This window comes from Zingiber officinale, chromosome 10B (genome assembly GCF_018446385.1).
Source record: "Zingiber officinale cultivar Zhangliang chromosome 10B, Zo_v1.1, whole genome shotgun sequence".
Lineage (NCBI taxonomy): Eukaryota > Viridiplantae > Streptophyta > Magnoliopsida > Zingiberales > Zingiberaceae > Zingiber > Zingiber officinale.
The window spans coordinates 35,660,961-35,676,290 of NC_056005.1; the positions used below are offsets into that span (position 1 = coordinate 35,660,961).

General features: G+C 35.8%; 1 protein-coding gene across 3 annotated transcripts; it reads right to left on the reverse strand.

Moving 5' to 3' along the window:
* Positions 1-1,795: 1,795 nt before the first annotated feature.
* On the reverse strand, positions 1,796-15,087 carry LOC122028871 (nitrate regulatory gene2 protein-like). Of its 3 annotated transcripts, none has more exons than XM_042587812.1 (6): positions 14,842-15,087; positions 13,544-14,469; positions 11,141-11,316; positions 3,311-3,534; positions 2,723-3,053; positions 1,796-2,447 (listed from the first exon to the last, which is right to left on the reverse strand). In XM_042587812.1, the coding sequence occupies exons 2-6, from the start codon at positions 14,394-14,396 to the stop codon at positions 2,061-2,063; spliced, it is 1,971 nt and encodes a 656-aa protein (XP_042443746.1). In that variant the 5' UTR covers positions 14,397-14,469; positions 14,842-15,087; the 3' UTR covers positions 1,796-2,060. The 3 variants fall into 3 exon arrangements, with proteins under 3 accessions (XP_042443746.1, XP_042443747.1, XP_042443745.1); XM_042587813.1 differs by lacking the exon at positions 14,842-15,087 and adding an exon at positions 14,639-14,781; XM_042587811.1 differs by lacking the exon at positions 14,842-15,087 and having other exon boundaries at positions 13,544-14,603.
* Positions 15,088-15,330: the final 243 nt, after the last annotated feature.

The following is a 15,330-nucleotide window of genomic DNA, read 5'->3' on the forward strand; positions in this document are numbered from 1 at the left end:
ACCTTATGTCAATGAAAATATTTTATATTTTTTTAAATTTATGAACTTTACTAAATTTTTCTAATGTGAAATTTTGATTCAACCCTAATAAATAATTTATCTTTTTTTTTTTAATGTTTTAACGATTATAAAATTATAGTTGCTATAATTATAACAGTGGTAGGTTATAGTTATAATAGTTATGATTTTTAACTTATTATAATTTTTTCGTAACTCCTCAGCTACGATTCAGATGAGATGCATGTGTCAGAAGCATGTTAAAAGCGAGTAGTCTATATAAAAGATTATTTGTGCCATTTTATAGATGGGATTAAAAAAAATTCAACATAGGTCCTTTGAAGATTCAGTAAAAAAGGAGGCATTTTGACTTTTGCCCCGGAAGATTTGAAGAGATGTGAAACTCACGTCAGCAAAATACTCCCTGTGGTAGTTCTTATTGCAATGAATTGCAGGTGAATTCTCCGTGGTGTAACCATAGGATATTAACGATAGGATATTTAAATTGTAATCTAGATGTCCGTGATTCGAGTCTTAATTATGATAAATTTGTAAGAATTTTTTTTCTAAATGAGACATGTAACTAAAGGATGTTGGATTTTTGAACTATCTGTTGTGAACGCTTTCTGATTTACACTGATGACCGATGAAAAATTTTTAGGGAGATGGGTTGATCATCCAGGCTTGACTTTATCCAGCTAGTTAATCATTTTTTTTAATTGCAATGAATCGGTTCTGCCTTTTATATATTTATTAATTTTTAAATAATTAAGGTAAAAAATCATTTTGAGAGTATAAAAGAGATGAAACTGCTTACAATAAGTTAAAAAAAAATATATGATAATAAATTAATGAAACTAAAGTGTAAAAAATGAATGATAACCTTAATTATATACTGCCTTCAGGTTCATTTTATTTTATTAAATAAATAATAATATATTTTGTCTGTGATACTTTTATATTCACATTTTAAAGTTTCTTCAAGTTATTCACCAAGATTTTTATATTATAATTGTAATTTTTTTTTTTTGAAATATGCATTCATGTTAATTTCCAAATCCACTCGGTAGGAGAAGGCTTTGTTGTCGTTGTAGTTATATGCATTCATGTTAGTTTATGTATAACATTTTGTTCTTGAGATTAGCAACAAATTGATCAAATGAAGCCCTCATTTGCATACTCAATGATAATTATAAGTATTTCCATGCACGGCTGTTGCTAGGTGAAGTCCTCTGTAATTTGTCTCCAAGAGGGCCACCTGGAGAGGCCGTCAAAGTGATGGTTTCAATGATAATTAGAAGTATAATATTGTTAATTAGTTTTTTCTATTGAAACTTTCCATTTCCATAAATCAGCATATTTTTCTTCAATATTTCAAGTTGTCTCAGACCTAGATTTGTTACCTGCGACACATCTCCACAGATGACATTTCATCATCATATGATTTGGCCAAAAAAAAGATAATTTGTCTCATCTAAGAACATGATTTCAGATTTAATATTCCATTCTACATGGTATCAGCATCATTTTATTATTATTATTATTATTATTATTATTATTTTCTAATGCCTCTCAAACTTTTTTAAGGACATAAATTCAGCATGAAGATCAAATGTTAAACATGATTTCAGCATCAGATTATTTTCTATGCCACATTCATTAACTTTTTTGCAATTAAAACATTGAAAGAACATGAGGATGAAATGTTAACCATGATTTCAACATTAGATTGTTTTCTATACCATTATCTTTGCTATACCTGAAACTTTGAAAGAACATTCAGCACGAGGATCAGATGTTACTCAAGTTCTCAGCATCACTTTATTTGGATCAGTTCAAACAATCTGAATTGATATGGGGCCACAATATAACCAGATCTGTACATTGGTTCTGTAATCCGATTTTGACATATAATGCTTACGACATATCTGGACACTAGGAACTTGAGGTTTGCTCAAAGTGCATCCTACAAATATCTTTGTTAAGTCATAATGAATCTATCCAGAATAATCCCACGAAGACCTGCATTGCTGCTTATAGTAATGATTTTTGCAATATGTTCATTAGTGTACTGGTTGAACACTTTGAGGCAAAGTAGCTACAACTCCCATCCGACTGGTAATATCGTCTAAAGCCTGGGTGTATGTGCTTGAAACCCCCATTAGAGCCTGGAATACATTCGGGAGTCTTGTCTGCAGATTGTTCAGCATCATGGCTCTGCTTGTGTGAGTGGAATGTAAATACTTGACCTTTTCTTCCTCTGCTTTCCTCTTTAGAGCTTCTAGTCTTGTCTGCTGATTATCCTTCTCCAATGTCTGAGATGAGATCATCTCTTTCTCCAACCTGATTTGGAATCGTTCGAATCTCTTCTGCAGGCTGTGCTCTTCTGAATGTTGCTGAATTATAGGCTGAACGACCAATAAAAAGCTGTTAATTGCCTCAGCAGCCACCTATCAAGAGAGAGAAAATGGTGACCAAATTGTGCTAGTTGGTAGACATATTCATGAACGCCATGATCTCCAGTTGAAAAATTAAATTCAAGTTAAGAAGTCAATGCAATTCCTCTTCACTTCTACTCAACTAGAATGGACTACCAATAATTATCCTTATCAGTCATTTTTTTAAAGAAATTGAAGTCATTAATACAAGCTTACATAGCTTGCCCCATCTCAATGTAATAAAGAACCAAAAATATCATAGTTCAGATGGAGCAGGGACACTGTACCTTATCTGGTCGCTGATCAAGGACTCCCTGCACTTCATCACAAAATTTATGGATACTGGAGCTTGAACCCATCAAGTTATTGGTTTCTGGAAGGCAGTCAGTCATTCTAACCCACTGCCTCAGAACACACATATATTCACGCTGATAGCGGAAAAGGTTGCAGAATGAACTATGCCAGGAAGTCACCTCGGCTACAAGCTGAGAAATGGCCTGACGATGAGAATCAGTTGTTGGATAGGTACCCAGACTATTGTCGAAATAATTTGCTTGCTGAGAAACAAGATTTTGCACTTGGTGGCATTCGTACATTGTCCTCCACATCTTTACAAGCCTTTCCAACACAAACAATCAACCAACAAACATACAATCATCATAAAAAAATCTACAAGCTGATTTCAAAGAAAAAATAAACTAGAGTAAGACATATTTTCTGCTTCTATATTGGATCTAACAATGCAACTGAAAGGTTTTGCTTATTAGATACTTTAGTTATATAATGAGATTTTGAGTTTTCTTTTTCACTTGTTTTTTAATCATCCAACTAATTCGAGTCTTAGGAGTTGAACAAAAGAAAAATGCTGCACTTACCCACCACAGAATTCAACCAATTGAGGAAATAATTTTTCATCCCTGAGTTTTGATATGGACATACAAGTTTCATTTATCGAATCCTTTATAGAAATAATTCGGCACTGCAGCTCCTCAACATCAGATATAGTTCTCTCAGTTTTTGACCCATCATAATCTCTACCTTGCAACTTATCCAAAAATAGGAGTATCTTCTTGTGCTGGGATTTAATATTTTCCTCATCCTGAAAACAGAGAAGGCATTAGAACACCAGAAAATGATTGATGGGAGAAAATCAACCTCTGATCGAGATCTACTATTATCTTTTGCTTTTTCTGGTTTAAATCTGTCTGGGATCACAGTGATACATAGAAAAAGCTACGAGTTTCAATTATTTGGGTTGACACAGGTTTGAGAATTATCTTAGAATAATTTGATCTTAAATTATTTAAATTCTACTCTAGTTTTTATGTGCCTCTTAGATTTTAGTTTTCTATGGGATTGAAGCTACTTTGAAATTTAGGTTAATAGGGGGCATTAACTCTCAAAAGGATATTGCCATTTGCCAATAATTCCGTCTTCTATGGGATTGAAGCTACTTGATATTGTGAATTTGGTATATTACTGATTTTATTGCTAAGACGTACAAGATTTTTGTGGTAAAGCAAAAAGGTTCAACAACTATCACTGTGTTTGATTTTTAAGGGATTCATGAATTATATCTGCAACAACATAATACCCTTCTGTTAGATATCTAGGACTCAAGGCTTTAATGAATTATATTTTAAACCAAACTTAAATATCTAATAAATGCCTTTTTCTCTTCTCTGGATAGTTTCTTTAATGGAATAATACAACTTCATGCTTTACCTGCCTAAATTGCAATTATGTGATAACATTGGTTTGCTTACACTTCTTTTTCTATTTTTAAAATTAACCATATGTTTTCTAGTCATATGCTGCAAATAAGCGCAATTCATTGTTGTGTGGTTGCAATTGTCTTATTTGCATTAAGCAATTCATCAAAGTGAATCTATTTGCTAAATAAAATGAATTAAGTTTGTTGCTAAGCTCCAAGGGTTTGTCATGTACAAGAGATCTATGGCTAAGACACCAACTGCACACTCACTTTCCTTTTCCTATCTCAATGTCTAGTAGCTGAAACTGTGGGCACAAACGAAATACAGGATGTGACTGAGAAAACACAAGAGTGAAGATAGGTAAGCAGGAGATAAGTGTTAGATTAAGGCAATCTGGATGGACATTGTAAAAGACTTAAATGATTAACATATTACTACTGAAGTCATGATAAACTTGAGCTGGAATTTTCAGAAGTAATATTTTTGTATAATAGGATAGAGAAAAAAGAAACCTAGATATAGATACATAGAAAATACAAAACTAGATGGTTACCTGATTCTCAGTTTAGATTTTCTTTGGATAAGGTGGAATACAATGTGAATAGTTCATTTTTTTATCATTACAATTCAATGTTTGGAAGGATAATTTAGGGTAAAATGATCATTCCAAGGAACAAGTCATTCTATTCCATCAATTCCTTAGCTTAACAGGTGGCATGCTTCATTCCACTTCTACTAAATATGTTAAATGACATTTCAAATCTAAAATTGTTACAACGGGGTGGGCAGATGGGTCAAGTATGTTGGGTGAACTGGACAAGCATGAAGATCAGAAAGACCTAGACGAACTAAGCAAGTCAAATTGACAGGAAGAATTTGATGGGCCAAATGGATCAAACATAAAAAAGAATATTCTAATGTCCTTCCATTAATGCAACCAAACAAATGAATGGATTGTCGCTTTTCATTCCATCATCATTTTTGTTCCATTCCATCAATCCTACCAAATACAAGCTAAGAGTTTTGACTTTGATTAGACCACCAAATTAAATATTATAGAGTATTTGTGAAAGCGTTTTAGTACCATATTAAAAGTGATGTTGCCATCCACTTAAATGAGAGAAGTTACATATTACCTTGTCTATTCAACAACTATCTAAAATGCTTAAGTACAAGTTAATAGTAGCTACCTCATCTAAGCTAATAAAGGACCCTTATTTGCTCATAATTCACCACGTGTGATTCAATTGAGGTGTTACAATCCACTGCACTTGAGGCTTGATGTCATTATTAAAACTCAAGCTCTCAATTCATAGCCTAAAATCCTCCTTAATCATTAAGATGTGAGACCCAATGGTGGCTACACCTTCATGACTCGTTAGTTGAGAGAATTGGCATATTAACTTGTGAAGCCCAACCACTAGCTCAAAATACTTGAGCTCAAACCAAAGTGCTATCTCATCTAAGCTTATAAAACTTCTTTATTAGCCACAAGTTACCATGTGAGACTAAATTGGGATGCTACAAATGAGGTGCCCAAATTATGAAGTAATTATGAGAGCACTTTGGTTTTGACAAGTATCATGTTTAATGGGAATATTGTAAAATCCTAATTTACTCACATGTTAGAAGTTGTGTGACCTTGTGGTCATAAGTTCGGGTCACGGAAACAACCTCTTGCAATGCAAGATAAGACTGCATACAAGAGATCCAATATGGCCCGACCCTTCTCTAGTATCCCACATTGACAGGAACTTCGTGCACCAAGTTACCCTTTATTAGAAGTCAAAAAGCCTAGATAAGTCTGCTATCATCATTTGCTAATGCAGACCGAGGCCAACATAAATTTCAAACTTTTAGAATAAAATAAATAGTTCCGACTAGAAGCAAAACAATTAAGTGACCTGTTGAAACCAAGACTGAATGGCAAGTTAGAATAGCATATTTGATCTTAGAGATGAACAAAAGATTTTCTTTGACGAAATTCAGCTGCACTTCTTCTCCAATGCATTCAAGGATTTTTCCACTATTGGTCAACTTTTATTTCATCACTAACCTAAGGCATACAATAGGATTCTGTGATACCCAGGTTAAGTCAAACATGGTATTCTATTGGAGAGGTAATGCAAACATGGAAATAAGTTTTAAAATCTTTTAAATTTTGTAGAAGTTGATTTTGGTAAGATAATCACTTAAGGATAATAAATTTCTAAGGAAGAATTTGCGGTTTCATTTTAGGGTGTTAAATAGTTTTAGTTAGTTTTAATTTAGAAGATGGAATAATTTTGGTAGGATTTTAATGTAGATTGGTTTTTTATTTATTAATCTACAATTTGATTATATTCCTAGTTTATTTAGGTTGAGGTCTATAAATGATGTGTAATTCTTCAATATTGATCATTTTTCATTTTAATAAAAAGTTCTTTTTTTTTCTCCATTCTAGTTTGTTTATTTCTCTATGTAAGGTAGCTATCCGTAACTCCGCCCATGACAAACTAGTCATGGCCGGTCCCAAGTCCGGATAAAGGAGGAGGGTTGTATTAAGTTACTAGCCAGCGTTAAAACTGTTGGAATGTATACTAAAAGCCTAGCTTTTGTAAACATTTATTTTGAAATAAAAGAATCATAGTTGGTCAATATCTACATTTATTTGTTAAATGTAATTGTTCAATTAATTTATATAGTAGATAACATGGAGTGTGGTGTTACACTCATAAGATCATGTTATCGATTCTTTATAAATTATAAACGGTTGCTCACGACTAAGATGGAAAGGAACAAACAATCGGAATAGTCGTAGTGTAATTAAGTATTAGTTTATCTTGATTAATAAATTATACTGGTACACTCTAAGTGTACTGAGTAGGATCATTTAGGTAAATTCTTTTTGTACTGACTTAATAAAAGAACTAGACCTTAGTTATTATGGAAGTGTGTGCTCTTAATCCTAATATAATAACAAACACATATATTTAATATTTATTTCTTTGACTTATCAAAGGGTGAGGTTTAGTCCGATAAGTTGAGAAATAATATTACTTATAGTGTGTGTTGTTGATTATAGAAGGAATCTGTGTCCTAGTTATCTAGGTTGAGAATGTCCCCAAGAGGAGCTCATAAGGATTGTCATGTTAAACCCTGCAGGTGGACTTAGTCCGACATGACAATGAAGTTGAGTGGTACTACTCTTGGAGCTAGATATTAATTAAGTGAGTTGTCAGTAACTTACTTAATTAGTGGACATTCATAATCTTAAACACAGGGAGACTAACATACTCATGATAAGAAGGAGCCCATAATGTAATTTGGGATTGATGCGGTAGTGTGATAATAACTCTCTAGTGGAATGAGTTATTATTGATGAACTTGAGTTGTGTGTTCGGGACGAGCACAGGATACTCAAGCTCATCGGAAGGCCAAAACAAATTTCTCCTCTAGGTCCCTATCGTAGCCTCATTATAGCCTCAAGTCCATCCAAATGAAAGACTCTTCTTGGTGTCCAAGAAGTGGGATGGTCCAATGCTTGGTGACCAAGCAAGGGCCGACCACATCCTCTTCTATAGGGGTCGACCCTTTGCTTGGTGACTAAGCATGAAGGGGCCGGCCACAATAAATCAAAAAGGGAGGGTTGTTTTGAATTTTTAAAATCTTCTCTTTGTAGAAAACTATAAGTTTTAAAAGAGAGATTTTAATTTTCAAAACTTTCCTTATTTGAATTAGGTCACATGTTTTAATAGAGAGTTTTAAAAGTTTTAAAACTTTCCTTTTTTAACCATCCTCATGGTTTAAGAAAAAAAAAGGAAGATAAGTTTTAAAATTAAAATTTTCTATCATCATGTTAAAAAAGAAAATTTTATAAGAGTAGTTTTAAATTTTAAAACATGATTTTAATTTTTAGAACTTTCTTTTTTTAACTCCTACTTTAGGAAAGAGAGCTTGTAAATTTTATAAAAGGATTTTTTTCTTGTAAAATTTTAAAAATTATATTTCCTTTTTCCCTTGATGAGGTGGCCGGCCACCTTGCTTGGTGCCCAAGTAAGGGGTCGGCCATAATTAAAAATAAAAAATCATCACAAAAATTAATGTTGGTGATTGATTCAATCAAGAGGAAAGAAAAGGAAAAATAAAAAGGAAAAAGGAAAAACTAGAGGATGATTTTATTTTTTGTAAAAAGTTTTTCCTTATTTGCCTTGGGCAAGTAATATAAAAGAAGGGGTGAGGGAGCTTCATGAGACACAACTCTTATTCTTTTGCTTGGAGACCCTCTTGGTGTGGCCGGCCCTCTCCCTTCTCTTTTCCCTTTTGCTCTCTTCTCCTTAGTGGTGGTGGTGGCCGGATTTTAGAAGAAGAGGAAGAAGCTTTTGGGTGGTGTTCATCTTGGAAGATCGTCGCCCACACGACGTCCAAGGCAAGGCGAGGAATACGGCAGAAGATCTCGAGGTCATTAGCTTACAAAGAGAAGGTATAACTAGTAATTTTCTTCCGCATCATACTAGTTATTTTCTTTGTAAGAATTCTAAATACAAGAGGTAATTATATCTAGTTTATCGAATTTATTTTTCAAGTTTGTGTTTTCTTCTTTTTCGAATTTGTGATTCGATTATTCTTTTTAGTTAACCTAGAGTTATTTAAGGAAATTAAATATTAGCTTTCCTTAAAAGACTTTGATTAGGCGGTGGTGGTTGCTCCCATATCCAAGAAGGCTATGTATCTTGCCATGCAGTCCTGGAAGCCAATTTTGGAAATTAATATTTAATGGAATTAATAACATAGGTGGATTTGAATCAATAGTGTTAAGTTCCGCTTGCGATTCAAATCCAAATCATTAAGAACAGATAAGTTAAATTTGGAATCAATGATGTTAAGTTCCGTCTGCGATTCCTAATTTAACTTCTAAAGAACACAATAGATTATTTAAGGAAAGGTTCGACACTTGTACAAAAATTTTTGTACAGTGGAACCGGTACATTTTCCTAGGACTAACCAACAATAACTATGTCAAATATTCAATGAATGGTAAGGTAGCTATCCCTCATATCGCTTTAAATTTATCCCAATTCTTTGTATGAGTTTGGGTATTAATTTGATACCAAAGTGTTCTTGCCCTGCTTCAGAAGGATTGCTATGAATGAGTTGGAACAAATAATAATATTTTTCATAGTTATTAAAGGTGCTCGCTTGGCTGCACCTAGGCACAACCAGACTAGCCTCTTGCGCCTAGTTGTCTTAAGCATGCGTCTTGTGAGAGGTGATAGGCATGCTAATGAATTGAGAAAGATGATGAAACATAGGGTGATGATGATAATGATATGATTGAGGTAGATGATGAAGATTTTGATGATTTAGATATTTAAAGTTTTTTTATATTTGAATTATGTGTATGACGTATTTATTTGTTAGTGAATTTTATATTTATATTATTATTTAATATTTTATGAACTATAATTTTGTTAGCGATATATTTTGACAGAAATTTTATATTTGAATTATAAAAAGTTATACCCAAAGAGCCTTACTTCAATAAGGTATGCACCTCACCTTGCGTCGTGCACCTCAAGCACCTATGCACTTATGGATACCTCGCGTCTTAAATAACAATGGTATTTTTAGTTAAGGACTCTATGCTCCATTGGATTATGCAGCTATTAAATTTTCAAGTGCCTGTAGGATGTGAATTTGCATTCTATTCCCTATTCTCTAAAAATAGAATTTGATAAGCAATGTAGCTTCTTCAATTCTATAAAATAAAAACACTGCCTCCATTGTTCAGACAAAAGTTAACATATCTTACTGATGGTATGCACCTAATAAACAGGATGTATGGATCTATGTATGCTTAATAAAGAGATGCTATAGACTTGATATTGAAATTGTGTAGATGATGCACACGTGTATTTTCCCTAAGCAATTAATATTTTAGTAAAATGTTAGAAATTGTAATAACAATTTCATGGGATATTTATTTATTCTTCTGTTAATCATGTGTTCACTTGTACGCTCTTGGTTCTTTGTCTTGCGCTCTCTTGTATCTCAATCCACCATCTAAAACTGGAAGTGATCTTGCTTAAGCTGTCAGGCTTGAACATAAAGGAGAGTGTTAAACCAAACCTATAAATTGGGCCATGGTTTAAAGTGCCGTGTCGAAACGGGCGAAACATATCGTTCCGCTCGGCGACCGGCACCGGCACGACCCCGGCACCAGACCCACGACAAGTGCGACGTGTTGCGCGATCCCATGGTCACAGCAGAGGAGTCGCTCGACCCTGCAACAGTAGCGGAGAGGTCGCATAACCCTTCCGCTACCGCCGTGGAGGCATCATGCGACCGTGGTCACTGCAGAGGGGTCGCACAACTAACGTGGTCGCGCCGAAGGAGTCATGCATGCAATCCCCGTGGCCATGGCTGGTCGCGCAACCCTGCGACAGCACCGAAGTCGTGCAGGCTCGCGAGTGGTGTCGGATTTCAGATTTTTTTTAATTAAACTTAGGTTAATTCTTTTAATCAACTCCTAATTATGATGGAGATAATCTAAAGAGACTTTATTAAATCCTAATAAAATTATCTAATTAATTTTATATTTCATTTATTTTAATTTAAAAATTATAATAAAATTTTTATTTATTTATTTATCTATTTTCATATTTTTTTTTAAAAAAGATTATTTTTTATCTTATTTATTTTTTTAAATATTTTAGTTTTTAATTAATATATTTTATATTTAAAAAATACCAAAACTATATCGGCGCGCCATGATACGGTACCGAAATCGTATCGTTCCAGTCCAGGACCGAAACTTCGACATGAGTCGAAATTTTAAACCTTGAATTGGGCCATTTCCAAATAGTTCTGAATTTTTAGTTAATTAGTGAGGAATTGAACCTTTAATGGGTATAACTTATAACATTTTAGGGAAAGATTTCCACGAGGGTTAAAAGGTTGAAGGTTTCCCATATATATAAAGACTTCTGTTAAGCTTCAAGAAACTCTTACCTTCACTTGATCGTAGAGTTTCTGCTCCTCAACAAGAATCTTTTCCAGCGTTGTGCAATGGGTGCCAGGCATAGATGAATTATTTGCTTCTTGAGTATCTCTGTTAGAATGAGAAGATCTAAAAGACCAGCTCCAAGACAACACATCTACCACTTCGGTACACTTGAAACTCTTCCCTGATATGGAATTTGTGTCATCCAACAAACTTGGTTGACAAAAAAACTCAAGCATGCATAGAGATAACTACTAATTTCAGAAACTTTTCATCAGAATTATGATGTATGATGGTTAGGTCATTCCTATTCTGTTGTCAGGTCATGCATATAGGATTTACTGAAAATTATCAAATAAGCAGCCTGGATAGTACAAACATTTTTTTAGAGTTATATAGCATCTATGACTATAATCAGAAAAAGCAACGTTAACTTGATTTGTTATTGCTTGATGTTGAAAAAATCATGAAAAATGGGATTTGTATGAGCAACAGCTAGAACACGATGCTACAATTATGGATACTTTTAAAGCAGTTTCGAGAGAAGAACCTTGCCAATGGCTATCTTACATACAAAAAGAGAGATTAACTTATGAAAACTCAACGACCAGAAACTTTGGCAATTGGCAAATCTCAATGTTCACTTCCACAAAGCATGCATGTGTAGATGCAGAGCAACTATGAGACATGGCTCCAAAGGCTAATGGTGCAAATGTACACGGAGTACGGACCATGCATTGATAAAAGATGATTAATGATGCATATTGTGGGCGGGTATGGGCCAGCTAGGTCAGTTTGTTTTCCAAATAAAAAAATAAAAAATCAACGCAAAAGGATTCTAAAAATATCTCCACACTTGGGCTTATAGCTGCAAAAAAATCCAAATTCAATTTTTTTGGTTTAATTCAATTCAGACTTTGGAGATTTTAGATCTTTTAAGATTCCAAATATTTTAAGTTTTTTATACTAATTTCAATACAAAATCACAAAAGTAAAATATAAAGCATGATTTATAGGAAATCAAACTATATAAAAACTCTAGAAATAAATTATAAAAAATGTAAAGAGAAACTAAAATTCACAGAAATTATATGCACTGCACAATATGAATTGCAAAACTTGCAAGTTTCTGTAACTATATAGTGTAGCATACTGTAACTATATATGAACTATACTATTGTACATTAAATAAATATTACATTGCTTGTGTGTATCAGTTGCAAGCGACTGCTATCAATGGGAAATAAATTGATCGATAATTCTTCTCACTAAATATCATGTATCACACTTAGCTAAATAAAAGTGTCAAAATGAGCAATGACCATTATGATCTACAAACCATAGATCCTAACTATTATAACCAAAGGTGTTAAGAAAAATGCCAAAAGAGACGTTGAAAATAAATGAATGTTGAGTAAATAGCATTGTCAATATGAAAGAAAAACAACAGAGGTGAGAGTGAAGGCAGACAACAATCTTGTGCAACCATAAAAGGCAAAAGGGATGCTGAAAGAGATGCTAAAAGGAACAAATGCAAGCAGGAATTTTAGGAGATAATGGAATAAAAGAAGGGCTTCTCGAGCGATGTCAAACATGCACAAAGTTGCTTACATTGAAGGAGAAGAGATGATGAAGACATAAAGAGGAACTAGAAAGCCAGAAGGGAAAGGGACACAAGTCATGGTTATGCAACTCTAAGATTAACAAAGTTATTAAATAATCAAATATACATAGCTTCGTTATATGAGATATAATCTAAGTAATATACCATATACAACATAGCTTGATTTGAATTTTTTTTATGGATTTTGATACTCTACGATAACAACCTCACTCTAAGTCAATAGGTCATGCCTACGTGACCCTATTTCAAGTTGGCATGTCGGCACCTCTAAGGGTCGATCTTTCAAACCAAGGTAGCACCTTTGGGTTTCTGCAATTAAACGTCGCTAGACTAAGAGCTCGGTTTCTCGAACTCCCTGCTCTGAGTTCTCCAAAGCTCTCCAACTTTCCTTTTTGAATTCACCGAACTCTCCACTCTGAACTTTATGAGCTTTCCTCTTTGAGCTCCCTGTGTTCTCTCCTTTGAACTCTCAAGCTCTCTTCTCCAAGCTCAATAGGCTACTGTGGCCCATTTGCTGTTTTCTCAAGACGGCCATTATTGCTTTATTGGCCTCGAGTAGATGTAGCCCACGATCCCTATATGATCCCTCCACGATCATAATGCTTAGAGCGAATGGTTGGGTAAAGATGATTGTGATTAATGATAGACAGTTGGGATTAATGACTGAAATGGCTAAACAATTTCCTGAGATCGTGGTCACAATCTGTAGGTGATTCCCAATCTCATACCTATAAATCCTAACATCTGTATGAACAAATGAGATGGATGGCATTGCATTCTAAGGTACCTTTCCTTGCTTTAGGGTCCCCATGATGAAGGTAGCTCCGACTGGACTCGAGAAAGACAGTGACATCCTTCCCACTAGCAGCAGCTTTCAGGAAGTATTCGTCGAGCTCCTTTGCGATGTTTGTACATGTCGTCTTGCTTCTCCACGCTGTTGTTGTGGGGTCTGTGTCCTTGGTAAGTTGGCTCACGATGGGCAAGCCATCGTCCGCCAATTCCTTAGATGGGGGTGTCCCCCTCACCCTATTCATTGCCACAGCCAAAGCCTCCTTCCTTTGGATCAAGTCGTCCTCTTCTTCTTCCTCAACGACCTCCTCCTCCCCCTCAAACTCCGACTTGGGTTCCGCCCAGTGACCTTCTACAGTCGACGCATGCGCAGCAGCTCCTCCACTTCGCAGTGGAGATGACGAACCCGAGGAAGCCGTGGAACCCATATGATCACCGAAGTCCCCGGAGGAAACAGAGAAGGGTGGCGGAGGTGGTTGAAGAGGGAAACCCTCCTCGTCGTCGTCGTCCATATCGCTCGGATCCGAGACATAGAACTTCGCCTTCGTCGATTCCTTCGGCCCAACTCGAAAAATTTTGGGAGGGGGCGGCGGCGAAGGCGGCAGCGACGGCGGCGGGGGAGGGGAAGGCGGCAATGTGAAACCAACAGGAGGAACGATGCCGGATGTCATCGACTCCACTTCGATGAGCTGCCGAAGGGTGGCGCCAGTGTCCCTCAAGGACCGCAGGTACGCGACGAGGGCAGCGGCGAGATCGGCCCGGCATTTCATCAGCTGCTTCATCAGCCTCCGCCGCTCCTTGCACCGCCACAGCGCCTCGTCCACCTCCACCGTCGAGTAGGCGCAGCCCATTCCTCCGCCGAGAATGGATAAGAAAAATCCGAATCTTGATCCCCAATTCTCGATCTAAATCATCGCAAAAGAACTGCAAATTGCAAGAACAATCGATGTTTTACAACCAACCCATGGAGAAAAACAATCAAAATACTCCCAATTCCACGATGAAGCCCCAAATCCATCTACTAGTCATCCGAGAGAGGAAAAAAACAGCCCCCAGTGGCTGGATCAGTTGGTAAGTGGCTGGGAAGTTGTACCATGAAGCAGCAGGTTCGAGTGTCGACGGTTACAATGTGGGATAATATCCCCATCTGTTGGCTTAAAGTCTCGAACCCCAGCCACTTGTCAACCCAGCATTCATCCTGGTTAACCCTCCTCCTACATCACCATGGGGCAGGCGTAGGGGGCCGTCGGGGCGACGGATTCCGCCTTTTGTACCATGAGAGAGGAAAAAAACAACCTTTCTGCTATAGACCAAGGCTTTAGCTTAAAAGCCAAGCGGAGCTCTAAAAACAACAGCAAAGGAAAGCGCAGAAAAGCAGTCCTTTTATCAATTCCAAGAAGGAATCTTTCTAACATAAAGGAGAAAGAAAGGAAGAGGCGCAGCAGCAGAGAAGCTTCAGCAGCGTCAACTCTCCAATAAAATGGATGGAGTTGGAGAAATCAATTAATTAGAGGAATGCGAAGCAGAACAGCTCGTGAAAGACGACAGTCGCTGTCTCTTTATCTCCTCCCTCGTCTTTAAGCATCTTTAAGCATGCGCATCAGTGTACGATGAAGAAGCTCACGAGTCATTAACATCTCTCTTCCTTTTTCTTTTTTTTTTTTCAATTATCCACAAAAACAGATAAGAGCACAAAGTACATTATCCTAACACAGTGGGTATAGTAATTATCCAGAAGAAGAAATAAATTATGTCTGATGGCATTGGATATAATATGACATTACA